The following is a 20,609-nucleotide window of genomic DNA, read 5'->3' on the forward strand; positions in this document are numbered from 1 at the left end:
AACATATAAAGCAGGCAGATTGTCATAGTAGTCAAACGATATTTCATCACATTTTGTAATCCAAAATAATCCTCACAAATCAAATTACAACAATCCAAAATCCTATGCTTTTCCATTTCGAATGACCCACTCCGACCCCAAAGCGTTGGAGGCCAATGTAAACAACAAAGATGGCTGATTACACTAAATTGCTTGTTGCTCTGGTTAACGCAGTCAGTCCAGTTCGGTTAAGTTAAGATACTTCAAATAACTAAATTAATGACATAATAAATAAAGAAATAAATACAGTATGTTCATACTTGTGTAAATTATATTTTGCCATTCAAGATCTGTGTCTCTATTGGTGAGTGACGTCAGATTGAAACCGGTGATGTCGGGGTCTTTTTTTTCTCCCGATTTTGCAACTTTCCCATGCACACTTCCTGTTGTGAAGTCAGAAAAGTCCAACTTCCCACCTTCCTCTTGTCCTTGAATGCAACATTTGTATTTGTCACCTAAGCTTGGAATTGTCACTAGTACTGGCAGCGCTAATCAATTATTTACTTGTTGACACCTCCAAGTAATTTAATACCCAAAGTAGCAGTACTTGAATACACGACCTCCGGCACCGTAACGGTTTTACACCCTGTCTGTTCAAAACAACACATGACTAAAGCAGCACAATACTTATAACTCATTTTCCAGTATTGGTTTAGGCATTGTGTACACAGCAAAATCAGAAGTGCTAATTCAACTCCTATAGAGTTAAATTTAACACTTCAAAAGTGCTTATATTGGTCCACTCTACACATAGTTAAAACATCACTTTCAAAAGTGTTAGTTAAGTGCGAGTTAAAGCAACTCTGATGGTAGTTAAAATTTAACACGGGCCAACAACTGCTCAGTGTTGATTTTACACTACACTAGTGTATAGTGTTAAAGTATTACACTATTTAGTGTTGTATTTTTTAACACTAAAACGAGTTGCTAAATATTTAACTCATGTAGAGAGTCAAAAAATTACTGCAGTGTAATTTTAAACTCCCAATTGTTTCCCACGTGCTCTCATACATTCTATTAAAAACACACACATTTGTATTTAAATACAATATTTAATAACAACTCCACCACATAACAATGCATTGACTTAACAATAACACATCCCATTGGCCAACCAATCCTCAAGCACAGGTTATAATATGACAATGTGGTACAATATATGATTTTTCATCCATCTCATTAGAACACAGTTTGTCATGGGGTTTGCAATAAATCAGCTTATCAATGCAGCACAAAAAAAGGAACCTGCCCTTCCCTTGACACAATATGCGTTAAAGTGGATTGTCTGGACAAACTGTCTGAGATGGTGAAGGCCCATTTTCTTTCCATGTGTCCACTTTGTCATTGAGCTCTATTGAAACATTGTCTTTGTGAAAATTAGCCAGATATTTCTTGAATCCTGAATAAGTGCAAAACGATGAACAACATCCTTGCTCTCCACATTTCAAACGTCAATTTTTTTTTCCTGTGTATAGACCATGGTGGAATCTCAAATGCTGACAAAGCAATGCAGAACTTTTGTGGTGTACTTTACAGATGAAACAAGTCAACATAGGAAGTGAATCACCTTAAATATCGGTGTGAAAAAGTCTCGCTCTCAGGTCTTTGACTCTAGGATTTTCCTTTGCAGCTCCCAGGTCAATGTTGAAAACTGTTGTCTGGATGAACGTGTAAAAGCTTTTGAGGGATTCATGGTAGTTGATACTGAAGATAAAGTGAGCCTTGAAGAGCTCATCGAACGCTGCCAGGGACGTCTGAGCCTTGCAAGGGATGGCCTTGTGGTCAACAATGACATAGAACTGTTGGATGTTGTTCTTCTGCTCCCCAACACACAGAAGGAAGGGCTGTCCTGGTTCAGATCTCTCAAGGAATGTCTGCACACTGGCTCCAATCTGCAACACAGATGAGAAAATATTTTAGTTTCATTTTGTAAGTGTATATCAATTTTTTTTCTTCCTTGTGGTTTAAAATGGTGGAATACATGGTTTGATGTATCTGTTTTAAGTAGTCAGTTGAAGTACTAAAAGTAAATTTACCCACATTTTAATACAGCTAAAATTAAAGTCCATCGAATGACTGCTTACCCTCAGATATCTCACTACATGGCTGATCGCTTGGAAGGAACTGATTTTAGCGCTCTTCTTGTGACCTTTTGAAGTTGGGGGAAGGAGGTGAACCAACAGCAGAATGCTTGACAGATCACTGTCCCAACCTAGTGTCAAAGTTGACAAATAAGACAGTTTCAAATACTTTCATCTTAAAATTTCATTAAATAAATACTAATTGTATAAAGAAAATTCATGTTTCAAAAGACAGAATGAGCCACACTTACTAGATTCATCCGGTCTATCCTGTGCAGCCAAGAGTTCATCAACATGCTCATTGGAAACCAGGTTCTTGCAATTTGCCAGGACCCTAGGCTTAAAGTATGTGGACCATTTTGCCAGCAAACTACCAGAAATCTCTGCTCCAAACATCATGGTGAAGTCCTGGTCAATCTACAAACACAAAGACCCAATTTGTGCCAACCCAGAGAAAAGTTACTACTACAGTAATTATAATAGTTAATGCATGTTCCACTGAATATATCTTGTTCACTTCAAAATTCTTCAACCAAACATTTCATCCTCACCAGGCCAGGTATGTCCAGGAATCGGGGAAAAACATCCAAAAGCGTTGAAGAGTCTTGCTGGTCATGAACCAGTGTCTGGCGGTATTGAAATGTTGCCCTCATCTTCTCTTTGATGACAGATACATCAGTTGAATGCTTCAGTAAAGAGATTGCTTCAGAACATTCATCTCCATTCAGTTGCTCATCAATCAGGACCAATTCCCTCTTGGCACTTGGACCACTTGGACCCAAAGTGCTGGTTGAGCATCTCTGGGACTGGGCAGTATTGCGCTGGACAGTCTTTATTCTCCAGGCCAAATAGCCAGATCCACTCTGCGCATCATACTAGTGTTCCTGTGAAAATCCAACACGAGAAACATGAAATAGCCGCACAGAAGACAAACTGATGATAAGGAGATGATTAACCAAAAAAATTACATCATTGTAATTAGAAAACTTACATATCCATTTTTTGAGAATGGATCTTTGAGGTTGGGAAATAAAGTGATGATGCCAAGTGCATACTTTGTTCGTACATAGGCTGGTGGGATCCTCCTTAAAAAAAACAGAAAATATATTTTATGAGCTGTTAAATAATTTGTTAAATTTTTTTTTAAATTTGGTACATTTTTCAAACCCATCAGCTTATGTTGATTAGAGAACGATATAGGCCGGGCCAATTACCAGTGCCAATAATTCAGCATTTTGAAGAATATTTGCATTCAACTTTTTTTTTTTTTTATTAAATCAGAGGACTGATAATAGATCAATTTAAAACTGTGTTACTTCAGGGAAATATTTCTAAGAGATGCTGCTGATCCTGGGAACTCTCTGCACCTTCTGTTTTTGTTTGAAATTAAAACTAAGAAAAGTGAGGGAAAAATGTAAGATATTTTTACCTATTTTACCTTTTACTGTAGAAAAAATAGGAGTTATTATCACTTCAGTAAATTTCTAAAGGTGATTTTTATAATCAATATTTTAGGATACTTAAAATAAAGATAAAGACCAATTAATCGTTTGAGAAAGAAAATGAGTCAGATAACGTTTTGTTTTTTTAAGTAATTAAGAGATTTACTTGTGTGTTTTAACAAATTTGCCCTTCCAAAAAACTGTTTGACTAGTTTACTGTATAGGCCCACACTCATTAACTGTTTATAGAAAGGACATTTAGTACATCCCTTCAGAGTCTGTGTATTACCCCAAAAAGCAGAAAGGAGAACTTGAATGCTTACCCATAAACCTCAATCATGCTGGCCTCTAGTAAGTTCACCATCTGTCGCCGTGTACCATCTACCAATGTTTTCCGTCTCTCATATTCCTGCAAGATCTTTCCTCCCCCAGCCTTGGTATGTAGAACATCTCTAACCTTCTAGAACAGACCTGGGCAAATTACGGCCCGCGGGCCACATCCGGCCCTTTGTACGTCCCTGTCCGGCCCGCGTGAGGCCAATCATAAACACCATAAATTAAACAAAATTTTTTTAACTTTTATTTTGAATTTTTATTTTGAAAAGTGTTACGTCACTACGTATGCACGTCGTAGACGTAGCACTTTTACTCGCGCCAGGTTACCCTCAAGATGTCGGAACACCCCAAGAAAAGAAAAGTTGATAACGAATTCCGTATTTTCAACAAGACATGGACTGCCAAATATTTCGTCACAGAAATTAAAGGTAAAGCAGTGTGCTTAGTCTGTGGTAAACAGGTTGCTGTGTTTAAAGAATATAATTTGAATCGCCACTACACGACCAAGCATGAAGATAAATACAGAAATCTGTCTGGTGAAGAGCGTGCAATGGAGTCTGATGCATTGCTTGCAAAACTACAAACCCAACAAGGATTTTTCACTAAACTTCACACTCCCAGAGAATCAGCCGTCAGGACAAGTTATGTCATTTCTCACAAAATCGCCAGAAAAAGTAAGGCGTTTTCCGACGGAGAGTTTATTAAGGAGTGTTTATTGGACTCTGCTGCGCTGATGTGCCCAGAGAAAAAGGGCGCGTTTGAGAACGTGTCACTCTCCCGACGCACTGTAACGAGGCGGATTGAGGACATCGCGGGAAACTTAGAGCTTCAGCTGAAGAACAGAGCGGCCGACTTTGACTTTTTTTCTCTGGCTTTGGATGAGAGCTGCGATGTACGTGACACCGCCCAGCTGCTCATCTTCTTACGTGGGATAACCGCAGACTTTAAAATCACGGAGGAGTTGGCAGCCATGCAGTCAATAAAAGGGACAACCACAGGTAATGACTTGTTCAGAGAGGTAAATGCATGTATGGCCATGTTAGGACTGAAATGGGACAAGCTTACAGGTGTGACAACAGATGGTTGTCCAAATCTGACCGGGAAAAATGTTGGACTTTTAAAGAGAATGCAGGATAAAGTGACAGAAATGAACCCTGATCAGAAATTGACATTTTTGCATTGTATCATACATCAGGAAGTGTTGTGTAAGACAGTGTTAAAAATGAAAAATGTCGTTGATGCTGTCACTAAAATAGTTAACTTCATCAGAGCGAGAGCTTTAAATCACAGACAGTTTGTTGCTTTGTTGGAGGAAAATGAGGCTGAACATGGTGACATAAGCTATCACTGCACTGTTAGGTGGCTCAGCCTTGGCAAGGTTCTGAAAAGTGTCTGGGACCTGAGAGACCAGATTCAAGAGTTCTGTATTCAGAAAGGTCATGACGTCCCAGAACTTTCAGATAACGACTGGTTGGCAGACCTCGGATTCGCTGTGGATGTGACTGCACTAATGAACGAACTAAATGTCAAAATGCAGAGCAAGGGCCTTTTTGTGCATGAGATGTACAGTGCAGTGAAGGCTTTCATGAGAAAACTGCAGCTTCTCTCAAGCCAAGTGAAGGAAAACATTCTGACCCACTTGCCAACACTTAAGGAAGCCAAAAGATCAGGTGATCATCTCCAGAAGTACTCAACCATGTTAGAAGCATTGCATGCAGAGTTTTCAAGGCGATTTCAAGATTTCAAAACTCTTGAGAGTGAAATGCACATGGTTTCTTCTCCCTTCAACTGCAGTGTGGATGATGCACCAAGTGAAGTTCAGATGGAACTCATTGATCTGCAGTCTGACACACTTCTGACAGATCACTTCAAGTCAGTCTCACTGCTGGACTTTTACTCCGCCCTCAAAGAGGAGAACTTTCCACACCTGAGGAGGCATGCTCAGAGGATCCTAGTCCTCTTTGGATCTACCTATCATTGTGAACAGACATTCTCAGTTATGAAGTTCAACAAATCCAAACACAGATCCTCTATGACTGATGACCACCTCTCAGCTGTCCTTCGCATAGCCACTTCAGACATTCCGCCAGATTTCAATGCCCTTGTTCAAGCCCAGAACAGACTGGATTATTCTCACTGAAGAGGTAACATGAGGTGGAAAACATTACAAGTTGTTTGTGGAGATTAACAAATTAAAAATAGATTGCACTGGTTCAATAATTGTTTTTCTTATTTAACCAATACACCACAATTTCACATAACCTAATATCAATATTTACAGAGTGCTTTATTCTTCTGATTATCAGTACCAGCTATTCAAAAATATTTAATTTGAGCATTTTACAATGAAAGAAAGTTGGTGGCCCTCTGACACAATTCAGGTTTCTCATGCGGCCCCCGATAAAAATTAATTGCCCACCCCTGATCTAGAAGATACAATAAAATCAGAATCATAGTCAAGTCTGAAATTAAATTAGACAGATGAGTAACAAATCTGATAACACAATGGTTGGCCCTTAAGTATGTGCTTGACTGATTAGGAATACATACATACATACATTTGATAGTTAGCTACACAGACAAGTCCCTGTTTAAAAAAAAGTGATCTCTTTTGTGTGTATTTGTGAATATTGAAACCAGTCAAACTCAATGAATTGAAACACAAAGAAAGTCATCAACCTCTTTAGCTGAATCCTGATCACAGTGGGCTCTTTTTGGTCCTCTGTCGCTCGTTTCCGTCACCATTACAGCCGGTGAATCAGACACCATGGATGATGAGTCTGATGTGCACGTCTCAGATGAAGTGAAAGAAAGATCCTGATGAAGGACAGCTTCGGGATAATAAAGAAAACATATATAAAAAGTTAAAAAATAAATATGATTTAAGAGCAATTATATGAAACTTTTTTGCGGGCTTGAAAACAAAACATGTAATGAGAGAAGGCTGGCCTAAAAAAAAAAGTAACCCTTTTTTTAGTCCTCTCCAGTATATGCAGTCTTCTATCATCAACATTTTCCCAGGCAAGACCAAACCTTACCTTTAGATTTTTCTTTGCACACATTGATTGTTAGGTTCCCTGCTTGCAAAAGCTCCTCAAACACATCTGCATCCACTTCTGTCCCTGAATCATCTGTCAAGTGTAGCTCTGAGTGCAGGGGAAGCCCTAACTTTTCTATGACTGAGAAAATAAGAGATTTTGGAAAAAATAATAATTCTGTATCTCTTATTATATTAAAAAACGTTATTTTAACAAAATCATTCGGAACACAGCAGTGTCTGCCAGCAGTGTTTTTGCCAAATAAATGTTTTTTTTGTATAAAGAACATTTTTATTTGGATAAATCAACATTACTTCACTAAAGCCAAGATAAATAGAACTTGGTGGATGGGCCAACATTGTAAACTGTAACTAAAACTCAGTTTGCTTATAGAATTGATCAGTTTTCTAAAACAGAACTGTGTTCAAAATGTTATCCTCACCTTTTTGTAGAAATATACTGAAGTCCTCGTATCCATTTTCTGCCTGGGCGACTTTAACATATTTCTGGCTTTCACCAAACTTCACCTTCACCAGCATAATGTACTGCAAAAGAAAGAAATACACTAAAAAACCCGTATTTGACTGAGCGGCTGCGTATATTGTCAAACGTTGACCACCTCCCGCCCCACCTGCCGAACATCTTCCAACATTATTCAACCAAACCCCGACCGACGAAACACCAACATTCGGGCCGTGCGCGAACACGAACCTTTGCCGCTTTTGTGAAAAGATGAAGCCTCAAAAACAGCAGTTGACGACCAGCAATACATTTGCTTGTTGTCACGCTAGCAAACTTTTAGGCTACATAAACTGCACACTACAGCTGCTCTGAATATCAACCAAAACACCACAAACATGCAACGGTTCGTTCAATTTACGACCGAAACACATTTTCCATATGTAATAACGTCAAAAAAAATTAACGAGACAACGAGTAGCTTAATTTTATATTTACAAAAAAACGAGGCAGAACGAACCGGCTGTAACTTCCCAAAACAAAAGTCCCGACTTGGAGACAGGAGAGCGCTGCTAAGCTAACACTTGCTAATCGTCATTAACATCAACTGCCAACACTAATAAATAATGCTGGGTGCAAACGTTAGTAGTTTTGCATTAAATACACGTATAAATTAAGAGTTACTTACTTGTGGGGGATGTAATCACAGTTCTATCGATGTCTGCTGCTCACCTCAAGTTGAAGCACAGGAGAATGAAAAAATGATATTCTTCCGATGGCAACTGGCAAACAATTCAGTAATGTGAAATGCCGCCAGAAAGATGCTGAGCTCCCGCCTCAAACATGCACCAGTGGACTTCTGGGGAAATTACTGGCCGCTAACACTTTTTTTTGAGTGAAATGAACATTCTAGAAGGTATTGGAACATCTGACAATTGACTCTCTGAATCAACACTCACACTTTCTGAGGAAATGTCATGTTGGAGTTAAATTAAACTTAACAAGAGTTGAATTGACTCTAAATTTGTATTATCACCTATAACACTGACAATTTAACACTTTTGATTTTGCTGTGTATAAAGAATAGGAGTGCAAATATATTTGGCATTTTATTCCCTGAATTTTCTTTTAAACGGGGAGATGACGATCATCGAGATGATGTATCCTGTGCGTAAACGGCAGCCGCCTTCGTTCTTTGGAATGCTGACGTAAGAAAAAGGCCGTCTTCTATCCCAAATGCTGTGCTAATTGTGATCAGAGTAAAATCCTCAGCAAGTCAGGTTTCATGTCATTATGTGTGGGGGTGGGGCGGTGGGGGGTGTCCTCTCGCACACTTAGCATACAAAATGTAGCTGGCTGAGCAGAGTAAAAATCAGCCGGCTGTTTACCGTCCAGGTTAGGGACAGTCCACAAATTACATTTCCAGAGTGACCAAATGACAATGGTGACTTGACTGGTAATTTGAGCCTCTGTAACACGCAACATCTAGAATGTAGACAATCCCTAACTTTTACTCGCTACGGGCCGGCTCAATACGTGCTCCTTATCGAGCCACACTTTCATCGTCACTTTCGGATGGACACAAACCTTTGGCGAGTCCCCCGTGGCTGTACGACTTTTGAGTCGTGGGACGCAATAATTCCTCGTGAGTCACTTTGTAGTCATTGGCAGCCATGTTATTCTTTGCTTAATGCACCCGATACGTCACGATGACCATGTGGCTGTCCAAAGTAGCCGATATGGTACTTAATGCAAAAATATACATAAAAAGTACTATAAAATCATAATTGTTCAACATAAATTGACAATTTTTTCAGGGTAGAGTTTTTCATAAGTCTTGTCGCAATCATGTGTTACTTGTAATTGCAACAAAAGCATGCCTCAGTGCGATCATAAAGTTAGCGTCAGTCTGGTAGCAGAAGTGGTGTGAATACTTCTATAAATAAAACAGAGCTAACAGGAAGTGAGCAAGTGTTAGCATCCTTAAATGTTGCTGACTTAAACAGCGTTAAATCTGCCTTGTGTCTGTAAATTGTCTTATCCCACGGTATGGAATCAAAACCGGTGGTCCCCAACCTTTTTGGTGCTACTGGCGTAAATATTGGGGGTGCTACCAAAAAAAAAAGAAAAACGTGATCCTTATCACGACTGTTCTCAGACTGTATGTCACGTGACTTCTTTTTGAGTCCATTTATCTCAGGGGATACATTTTATAACCACCTGCGATGTGTGAAAAACTGCAGTAGAGAGGTCATATTCTATGCACTTTAAACTCTTTCAATATGTTTTATCTTTTCGCTGTTTTCCTGGAGTAAGAAGATTGATTTATTTTAACTCATTCACTGCCATTTACGGCTATAGACGTCAAAAATTAATTTGAAATATTTCTATTAGTTTAATTTCCCACCCCCCACTTTTGTTAACAAGAGTATGAAAACCTATAATTTTTTATTGTCCATTTAAAACAGATATAAAATTATTGATTAATCATGAGTTAACTAGTGAAGTCATGCGATTCAATTACGATTAAAAAGTTTAATCGCCTGACGGCCCTAATTTTTAATAAACTTTTCTTTCTTTAAATCGCGTCAGTCAATAATTTTTTTTTTAAATTGTAATTAATTGCATGACTTCAATAGTCATTTAAAAAAAAGATTATTAAAAATTAGGGGCAACAGGCAATTCATTTTTTAAATTTTAATTAATCCCATGACTTCCTTCACTAGTTAACGCACGATTAATCACAAATTTTATATCTGTTCTAAATGTACAATACAAAATATATAGGTTTTCATACTCTTGTTAACAAAAGTGGAAAACTATTTTAAACTAATAGAAATAGTTCAAAGGAATTGTTGATGTTTATAGCCATCAATGGCAGTGAATGAATAAAAAAATAAAACTATCAAAAAATTTGGGGCGTCAGGTGATTAAAATTTGTAATTGTAATGAATCGCATGACTTCACTAGTTAACTCACGATTAATCACAAATGTTATATCTGTTCTAAATGTACACAAAAAACAATCTAGGTTTTCATACTCTTGTTAAGAAAAGTGGGGGGAAAATGTTAAACTAATAGAAATAGTTCAAATAAATTTTTGACGTCTATAGCCGTCAATGGCAGTGAATGAGTTAAACTGAATATAATTACAATTGCTTTAAATCAAAGAAAACATTATTAATACTGTTTGTTGTTTTGTGGTTAGCTCATCTCCTTCCCAGTCGAGAGATCTTTGGTTCAAATCTCAGCTCTGTGTGGAATTTGAATGTTCTCCTCATGCTTGTCTGTTTTTTTCCCCGGGTTCTTAACATTGCAACTTGCATGTTTGGTGAAATGAAAGCCCTAAATTATCCACATGAGAAGTCACCAACCTTTTTGAAACTGAGAGCTGCTTCTTGGCTACTCATTAGCGCTGGTAGCTTGATATACACATAAGAAATTGTTCAAATGACCCTTTGTAACAAAATATATTAGTAGGCTACTTATCAGTAGAGATGTAACAATATCTAAATATTCATCGATGACAGTTATACAAATATGTAGAGAGCTGAAGCTAGAATAATCAAGTAATCACAGTAATATTGTCAAACAGAATTTTTGGCACTATGAGATTTTGAGTCAACTCATTATGGCGAAGGGTTTGGACAGAACAGTTCATTCGTTACCTTCACCTTGACAATGGGAATGGCCCCAAGTCCTGCAGAATCAAAACAGCCCAAAGCATGATGCTGCCGCAACTATTCTTCACTTATGACATTTTTTTGGGGTGAAGAGCAGTGTGGTGTTTGCTCCAAACGTACTTTTGGAATCATGGCCAAAAAGTCAAACATTGACAAGTTTGAGATCTTTGAGTTCATATCATAAAAACGGGAGCAAAAACAAAAGTGTTGCGTTTTTATTTTTGTTGAGTACATATTACCAGATGGCAATGCAATAGCATTAACAAGCTTTTCCATATTTCTTGTTTCTAAATTGAACATAACTGTGAATGCCAGTGGCTGCCAACCAGTTGAGTTTACCCCGCCTCCTGGCTCTAGCTCACCTGTCACCCAAATAAGCACAAGTAGTCTAAGTTACTGTATATTATACAGCATTACTGCATTCCCTTAACAATGTTTTTTTTTACAGTAATGTCAGCCATTATGTCAGCACAAATGCATGTGCCCAAAAGGGCAAGCAATATTCTTATAGTCAGGATTCAGAAATTCGATTCTCCTTGTCACACTGTTTTCTAGTCAGCCATCTTTATGAGTGTAATGGTTCTGTCGAATTTGTCATTTGTATCCTTACGTTAAGACTCTCAATCTCGTTACTCTCCCTGCAACACATATCTTAATATATTTGTGCGTTGAGGTCACATTGGATCCACCGCTTGTGCTTTTCATGGTCTATCAGCTTATGCAGCCATATCATTTCTTCTCCGTTCTCTCCCTCCGCCATACCAGTACAATAATATTCACCTTCATGAGTTGACAACACTGCACGCATCGTTTTTTTTTTTTTCTCCCTATGACCTAAACTCCTCTTTATAACCTTGACATGGACAATAACACTGCGATATCGCAGCGTATCGCAGCTGGCGAGGGATGACTTAGTGTCCTCACACTGCCAGCCTCACGCCTGTTCCACTGAATAGGCTGAGAGCGGCCATTATGCTCATTCAGCCGTCACAAATGATACAGCCGGTATCATATTTTCTCTTACCACATGTTGCGTGAGCAGACAACTCATAAAGATAAGCACTGCGCTGTTAAAAGAGCTAAAAATAGAACACCTGCTGATTGCCTTGCACATCATGAAAAGTCACCAGCCACAACTTTGGGACCACTTGGTAGTACGGTGTTATTACTCGCCATCATTTTGACCTTTTGAGTTGGCATTTTCATTTCATTGTTTTTCAAATTAATTCACAAAGCTTTTTCAAGTCAACTTTAAAGCCAATTTCTACTAGCTTCAGTACTGACAGCAGGGTCATGGTTAGCATGGTGCTTCACATACAGTAGCTGACCTCTATAAGCTGACATAGGATCAATTCCCTCAATGCACTCTTCACAAACAATCAGTTTTGTCCCAAGTTAGATGGATTAGGACCACAACTCCTGCTCTGACCCTGAACAGGATACACAAAATGGATGCATTGGCTGCAACCAATTTCGAGCTGGCTTGGGGCAAAAGGCATTGTGCCCCTCCGATATCTGAGACCATCAGTAACAGATACAACACAAACTGTCCTAATCTTTATTGTTCCAAGGCAAATATTTTACATTTGAAAAAAAAAAGGACCCAAAAAGTATGACTCCTGTCATAAACTGACCAGTTCACCAAGCTAATATTTAGCATGAGTGGTTAATTCTACCATCTGCCTTTTAGTAGAAAAAAAACATCTTTATCCAGCCATTTTGCCACTTGCTGTCGACTGAAAATGACATCACAGTTGTTCCGGGCTAATGTTGCATTCAAGGAAGGTCGGACATCGAATTTATCCCATTTGGCGTTTCCCAGTTCCCACCGAAAGCGTTTGAGGCGGGGCTGGAATGGCCATTTAGCATACAGTCCTTTTTGATTATTATTTTCTTCCATTTTACCCCAAGAGACTGGCCCACAATTTAGAGGGACTCGCCCATGAATCAATTTCCAACATAGCCAGCAAACGGAATAAAAATAAGTCAATATCAGTGGCAGAACTTTGTGTTAGGAGAAGTGATTAGGAGTCGGGTCGAGCCGGGTTCGAGGGTTTAAGTCAAAATGCCAGGGCCGATTTTTTTTTAGTGCCAGTCCAGCCCTGGTTCGAGGCAAAAGTAAACAACCAAAATGGCGGATAGTAATAAGTTGTTTTTTTTTTAAACACATTTTGACCTCCAGCAAACTTGTCAATTTTGCTTCAGTTATCTTATTTCATAAACATTCCATACAGCTCCGTAGTTCACTGTACAATTTCAGGCAGGGAGATAGCGGCATACTGTCATGTACGTTGTGTCACGTGAAGTTATATGGAGTATTTATGAATGAAGAAAGCTATCTAGTTTTATACTCGAGTAAATTGTGCTTTACCATTCCCGGTACGTGTTTCCATAGTGGTCGCCATTGTAGAGTGAAAATCAGTCGGTGAAGTCGGGGTACTTTTCTTCTCCAACTTCGCAAATGGGATTTCCGAGTTCACGGGGACGTTCCTGTACACACTTAAAAAAGTCAGACGTCTCGCTTTCGTCGAATGCCGCATAAGGTAATGACCAATCACTGATCAGCTTCAGAAAACAGGTGAGCCATGATTGGTCATTTCCTGAGCCCCGAGTTGTCATTTTTAGTCGACAGTAAGTGGCAAAATGGCCGCCACCTGAGATGACTAAAAATGGGTGGATTTTGCTGCGTAACTCTTATTTCACAAACACAATTACTCAGAATACTGTGTTTAGACTAGTGAGGCTGCATAAAATATATATTGTAAAGAAAATTTAACTCATTAACTGCCATAAATTCATTAAAAAAAAAGATTATTAAAAATTAAGGGCAACAGGTGATTACATTTTTTTATTTGAATTAATCGCATGACTTCCTTCACTAGTTAACGCACGATTAATCACAAATTTTATATCTGTTCTAAATGTACAATAAAAATGTTTTTGTTTTTCATACTCTTGTTAACAAAAGTGAGAAAAAATGTTAAACTAATAGAAATAGTTAAAATAATTTTTTGATGTTTATAGCCATCAATGGCAGTGAATGAATAAAAACAAATAAAAAAATAAAACATTAGCAAAAATTTGGGGCGTCAGGCGATTCTAATTTGTAATTGTAATTAATCGCATGACTTGACTAGTTAACTCACGATTAATCACACATTTTATATCTGTTCAAAATGTACAATAAAATGTTTTTGCGTAATGAATTTTTGACGTCTATAGTCGTCAATGGCAGTGAATGAGTTAATGAACCGTGGGATTTTAAATCCAGCCCTTTGAATGTATCAACCTATTCATCCAGTCAAATGTTGCTGCCTCACACTATATGAGTGGAATATATGAGCTGATTGACTGAGGTGTAATTATTATATGTCAGTTCGCTTGCTTTTCTTCCCCACTTCCGTCTTCATTTGACAGTGAGGAGAAGCAGTCTGAACTCAGAGATAATTCTTCATCACATCCCGAATCCTCGTCCTCATCATCACTCTTACTCTCGTCGCTGTCCTGGTCTGCCTGTTGCTCTAAAAGGAATAGCAGCAGTGTGCGTATTTGCGAGCATCCACTTTTGAGGTTTGCGTTTGGTCTTTTTTACCTTCTCGAAGCTTCCTCTGGATCAGCGGGAGGAACTCAGAAGCTTCTGGATGATGCGGTTCATAGATGAGAACTGAAAAGATAACATCAAGTGATTTTTCATGTTGGCAGCACCAGATGCAGCGTTAAGGTTCGTACTCATATGGCAGAGTCGTTTGGCCCGCTGGAAGTCTTTGTCCATCAGAGCTGTGAGGAACTGCATGCAAAGATTCTCTTCATGTACATTCAGGTTGAAGTTTCACTACAACAAGAACTGTCTCACTCACCTCAATCATCAGTTTCACTGGAACGTCTCTGAGCGTGTCTGCATCGTTTTTTCCACACTGGTTTTTCTCTGCGGGTGTCAGAGGGGCCTCTGTTGGTGGAGTCGTGTCTTCTGGAAACCACCATCATCATTGTTATCGCTCTGCTTTCCTTCCTTTGCACAGTGTTGTGTAATTTGCCTGATAGCAACCTGCTGCTGAGCCTGGGGTGTGTGCAAACGTGACGCTTTGCATTTTAAGCTCCTTTGCAGGCTCTTTGCTGCGTGCTCGCTCAGCAAGGCAATCCTGAAAGCAGATTTGAAATTACATCTGTGTTTAAAAAATGTGAACATTTTTGGTAGGAGGAATCTGCATGCAAACTGCATACATTCATTCACAGTACCTAATCAATCTTTAAAAATAATAATAATAATTGTTATGTGTATATTATTTCACGGTACATGTTCATACAATAACGCATGTCAAATAGGAAAATACTTGTTTGGCTGACATACAATCAAGTAAACATTTAAAATGCTGCATTTACAAAGAAAATACTGTCATTACAGCGTTACACAACATTTTAAACCTTTAACTAGTTTCTCTAGGAGATAAAGGGATAATGTGCTTCTATTCCAGCATCTGTATTAATTTGCATGATTTGAGAATTTAAGTAATTCATTAATGACCTTTGTTTCCATGATTTAATTTGACAATGTCAGTGTTACTTGCATAATTCTCAAACAAAATGTTTTGCTTACCTGTTTATGGTTTAAAAGGAAGTCAGTGCACCTTTACGTCGTTACTCCATTAAGATAATTTCCAATATTAGCAGAATTTGTTTGCATAGTTAAATAAACTTACCTAAGGCGTACCTATTTTGTATGAAAGTTGCCACGTAACAAGACAATGACGCAGGGAGGTTACCATAACAACTAAACAACGAACCAACATTTTGTTTGACTAAATACTGCCCCCTCTGTTGAAAAGAATACTGCAACTAAGAAAACATTGAGGAAGCGCTGCAGCTCATGATACGTTATTAAATTGCTTATCGTACCAGTTACCATGATTTCGCACCACCATTTTTTCCTGATGGTTGTAAAATACTAATAAATTCTTAGACAAAGAGAGCCAAGATTTTGTTTTTTAACAACCTAGTCCCATGTCTATTATTCTGAAGATCTACATGCGCTCTATATTTTCGTGCCCGGCACAAATGTAGCGCGAGGTGCAGTCTTATTATTATTATTATTATCATCATCATCATCATCATCATCATCATCATCATCATTATTATTATTATTATTATTATTATTATTATTATTATTATTATTATTATTATTATTATTATTATTATTATTATTATTATCACAGCCTTTGCTGGTGTTCCTTTTGTGCATCAGCCGGGAGCAAAAGGCAGGATGGAAACATTCATTCTCAAATTTCAACTTTATTCGTCATTCAAGGCAGCCAGAGCACAACACTTCCTGATCCCCTATCAGCTGACTAACACTAACCAATCAGATGCTAGCATACTTTGGGTAAATGCGAGTGAATGACAGAGAACAGCAGATTCGACACATCAACTTAGATACGTGTACAAAAAAAACACCAAAATGTATGAACATGTAAATAATAATTCTGGAAACATAAATGTATAAGTAAATATACATTTTAACAAATTAACTTAAATGTTTAATCGTCTGGGTGTGGACCTTCGCAAAGTGAGGCGTCTTTGTTGCTGGTCAGTGGCCGTACACAACGCTCCAAAGAGCGAATGCTTAACATGATAAGGTTAATGTCTGCTAAAGCAATTAGTATCTCCTTATTTGGAAATCCGACTGAAAAGTATTGGCACAAACAGTCGAGTAGTACGTTACGTGTAGTTCTCGTAACTTTCTGAGTTTTTTTTCTCTCGCAAATCTGACACTATATAAACTAGCAAATTTGCCACTTTATAACGTCGCAAATTTAGGAGTTTTTTTCTCGCAAATTTACCACTTTCTAAAGTGGCAAATTTGCTTTTTAGTTTTTTTCTTAGAGTATTGCCCCGCCCTATACATGTTTATTTATTTATAAGTGGCTCTAATACGCCATCGTAGGAGAGAGAGAGAGAAAGTGTGACAGAATTTTTTTTTTGTCACAAATTTTTTGTTATCATGACTTTCTACTCACTAAAATGGGCAACTTCTTCATGGTAGTTCTAGTGTCGATTCACAAAATGGTCAGACACACTGACCTGAAAATGCAAATAAGACAACTACCAAATAAGATGCTCTCATACTGCCATTTGGATTTCACAACAGCTGGTTAAAAACTATACACAAACACACACACACCCAATGACACACATATCCATCAGAGGCGAGCAGACCCACCTGCCATCGAAGTTGGATGGGAGAATATATTCCACCCAGATGACGCGGTAACAGAATCATTTCACACTTCAGTGATCCTACATAAATTCTATGTGTGTGTGTGCACGAACATTCCATCCTGCGAGTCTATTAGTGTGCCAGTGGCATATTGTGTACTGCATGTGCCTTCAGAAACTGTTTCACACGCATTTCCATATGATGAACCCAGAGGCCATTTTGACAAAAAAAAAGGCAAACACGGAAACAAAGGCAGGTTGACGCGTCTCAGTCTTGCGTGACCTTACCATGTCATATGTGAAACATTCTGTGATGAAGGGCACATTTTGCTTACAATGCAACATCATGAATAGAAAACATCCGTTTGTATTGTAATGACATAGACGCGGCTTCTTTTGCTATACTTTGAGGCATATGTGGTGCAAAGATGCAAGCTTACATTTCGACGAAGCATCTGTGCAGGTCTATCAGTGTGAGGCAATATATGACAATTCATCCTCATGCTCATAATAAAAATGCAAATTACAATCAGAACAGCCTGGAGAGGATAATTGCTCAATTATGTCTTCTGTGTGTGCGTGTGTGTGCGGTACAGAAAGGGAAAAGGAGGGTGTTGGCAAATGCCAGCCGCTTACGTCACATAACAGGACAAAGTGAGACGCTACAAGTATCGATCAGTTGTTGGACACTGTTCCAAATTTCCGCTATGAACGCCAAGTAAGGCTAATTAATTAAAGCATATGATGTAACTACTAGTCACAAATCGATATAAGCTAAATCACAGGCTGGGTTTGGACAGCAAAATTGAGGAGAAATGGCATTCCTTTATTTACTGATACTTTGTATTGTTGTAAGTAAATTGGGATGCATTACAGACCCACGTGTCAAAGGTGAAAGTCTTAAAGTGGAAGTTAACCTTAAACATTTCTTGACAATAATATGTTACAATATATGTGACCTCACTAGTCTAAACATGACAATCTGATGAATATTACATTTGTGGAATATGAGTTATGAAGCAAAATCCAGCCGTTTATATCCATCTCAGGGGGCGGCCATTTGCTGTCGACTGAAGATGACATCACAGTTGCTCAGGGCTCCGTTAACAACTAATCACAGCTCACCTGTTTTTTTTAAGCTGAGCTGTGATTCGATGTTAAATGAGACCTGAACAAGTGCTGTTTTGAAGACACCCTTTTTCTTTTATCGCTCAGTTCCTTAAACCCCAATATTAGATTTGGAAGAGGCATCTTTTGTTGAATTACAGTTATAATTCTTTAATAATAAAAAAAAAAAAAAAGTTTCCTCCTGTACTAAACATCATTAAGCATATAATTCATACACGTATTTAAGGCAAGTTTTAAAATGTCTGAAGTCCTCTTGTTTATGTTTAACAAATTTAAAACACCATAAATACTAAGTACTGTCTCAAATATTCTCCAATTTCGATACTGTAAATGTATAGGATCGTCTGCCGAGAAAAAAGTTTCGTCTTGGCCTATCGTCTATCCAGTCATATCTATAGATCAGTGCCGTGCAGCCACCGGACCAAAGCAGCAATCAATCGTGTCATCTTTTGATAACCCCAACCCGTGTGAATTGTGAATGATTGCTGGTCTGCAAAAACTCGTTTGAACCGTGGCGCACCAAAAGGTTGGGTTTGGGTCTTTAAGCCATGCAAACTATTATTGTTGCATGAAAAATGCCCACTACCCATTAAAATTCGGGGGCACCATCACACTTTTAAGCTTAGGGCACCCAAAGGGGTAGCGGCGGCACTGGAAATGAGCATAGATGATACAATAATCATCAACCTTTAAACAACTGCTACTTTAAGCACCTACATAGCACACAATGTTTCTCGAGTCAAGTGTACTCTGTGGCAATGATTACTACGGTATTACTGAAGTTTAGTTGGGGACCTCCTCTGCCTCAGCTTGGAATTCTTTTATTACTCTGGCTGCACTGCCAATGACTCAACAAATCATTGATTGCACTATAGTATTAAACTGATGTTTTATTTACTGTAATGCTCATTTTGGCACACATAATTTGCAAAATTTTCTTGTATTTCCATTTGGCACGGTCCATACTAAGAATTTGTGCTTATAGAAAGCCTTTGCAATGAATCATCCGCCGATTACGACATTTATAACTGTACATATGTCGTTGATACCTAGCAAGCAAGCTAATCAGCTACTAGTTAACTTGTGCTACCGTTGTAATGACATAAGTATCATTTTAAAATAATGTAAAATGTATGCATTTTTTTGACTGTGAACCCGCAACACGCAAAATGGCTATGAAGTTAACTCGTCTAATACCAAAGTGGGCTGCAGTGAAGTGAACTTTAGCTGGCACACTTTTTACACCATCAGTCACTTAAAGAGTTTATATTAACCAATAACCACATACTTATTATTTGTCAAGATCTGCAGCTTCTTTCATTTCAAATCGTCTCGACAAGAAGTTATCCGCCACCGGACTCTTTGTAAACACTACGTTGGGTTCCGCTTCATAAGCCCTCGTTCACTTAACCGTTCCATTTCTCTGCCACGCAACTTTGAAAATAATGGAGCTAGTCCATCCGTCTTTCCCTCGGCACATTCCTCATTTCCTCACTCATCATCTGTGAATTTCTTCATTCTTCATCTGTCCTCTCGCCAGCCCTGTCCCGCCCTCGGATCATCCTTCTTCGATGCTTTTTCATTTGGTTCCTTCCTTTCGTCCCATCCATCTGCCTCAACATACTCGCCTGCAGCTGGGCTTTTGCTTGCTGCTCTCTCTGCCTCCATCTTCTCATTTGTAGAAGGCTATTGTGATTGGTTATTAGGTCTGTTAGTTCAGTAATTGTATATAATTATCCCATTACTTTTCAATTCTATAACAGAATACAGCATTGGTTGGTTGGTTGGTGAACACTTCTTCACAAACTGAAGAGTCTTTGTATACAGGTGTGCCACACGAACCGAGGACGAGCCCAGTGAATTTGAATGAGGATTTGGTTAAAGCAAGGGCAACAAGTACAGTGGAACCTCAGAGTTTGAACGTCTCAGAACTCGTACAATTCGGACTTCAACCAAAAAATCGGAGTAAAAAATCCTTCGGAGTTTAAACTCATTTTCGGAGTTCGAACACCCAAGAAAAAGCAAGCTAAGTCGAACGTACCTTGAAAACGGTGAGCGCCGAGTGAAGCCGAACAAAGCCGAATGCTCACGTTGCGGTAGTTGAGACGATGCACTGCTCATTTCCAGTCAGATCGTGAATACTCCCGGAGGTGCTCCATACTCGCGAGTGCATTTAGATTTTTTCACGACAAT

General features: G+C 38.5%; 2 protein-coding genes and 1 pseudogene across 3 annotated transcripts; 1 reads left to right on the forward strand and 2 right to left on the reverse strand.

Moving 5' to 3' along the window:
• Positions 1–1,007: 1,007 nt before the first annotated feature.
• On the reverse strand, positions 1,008–4,107 carry LOC144043082 (uncharacterized). The gene is given in 7 exon segments (XM_077556323.1): positions 1,008–1,931; positions 2,124–2,251; positions 2,372–2,537; positions 2,672–3,004; positions 3,112–3,205; positions 3,886–4,022; positions 4,090–4,107. Coding segments are annotated over 7 exon segments (1,200 nt in total). The 3' UTR covers positions 1,008–1,607.
• Positions 4,108–4,631: 524 nt separating this feature from the next.
• Positions 4,632–6,038, forward strand: LOC144043084 (general transcription factor II-I repeat domain-containing protein 2A pseudogene; annotated as a pseudogene).
• A 6,584-nt stretch (positions 6,039–12,622) lies between these two features.
• On the reverse strand, positions 12,623–17,437 carry erich2 (glutamate-rich 2). Of its 2 annotated transcripts, none has more exons than XM_077558193.1 (6): positions 17,293–17,437; positions 15,124–15,217; positions 14,936–15,042; positions 14,808–14,865; positions 14,671–14,742; positions 12,623–14,599 (listed from the first exon to the last, which is right to left on the reverse strand). In XM_077558193.1, the coding sequence occupies exons 1-6, from the start codon at positions 17,407–17,409 to the stop codon at positions 14,451–14,453; spliced, it is 597 nt and encodes a 198-aa protein (XP_077414319.1). In that variant the 5' UTR covers positions 17,410–17,437; the 3' UTR covers positions 12,623–14,450. The 2 variants fall into 2 exon arrangements, with proteins under 2 accessions (XP_077414319.1, XP_077414318.1); XM_077558192.1 differs by having other exon boundaries at positions 14,936–15,045.
• Between the last annotated feature and the right edge of the window lie 3,172 nt (positions 17,438–20,609).

Source organism: Vanacampus margaritifer, chromosome 2 (genome assembly GCF_051991255.1).
Source record: "Vanacampus margaritifer isolate UIUO_Vmar chromosome 2, RoL_Vmar_1.0, whole genome shotgun sequence".
Lineage (NCBI taxonomy): Eukaryota > Metazoa > Chordata > Actinopteri > Syngnathiformes > Syngnathidae > Vanacampus > Vanacampus margaritifer.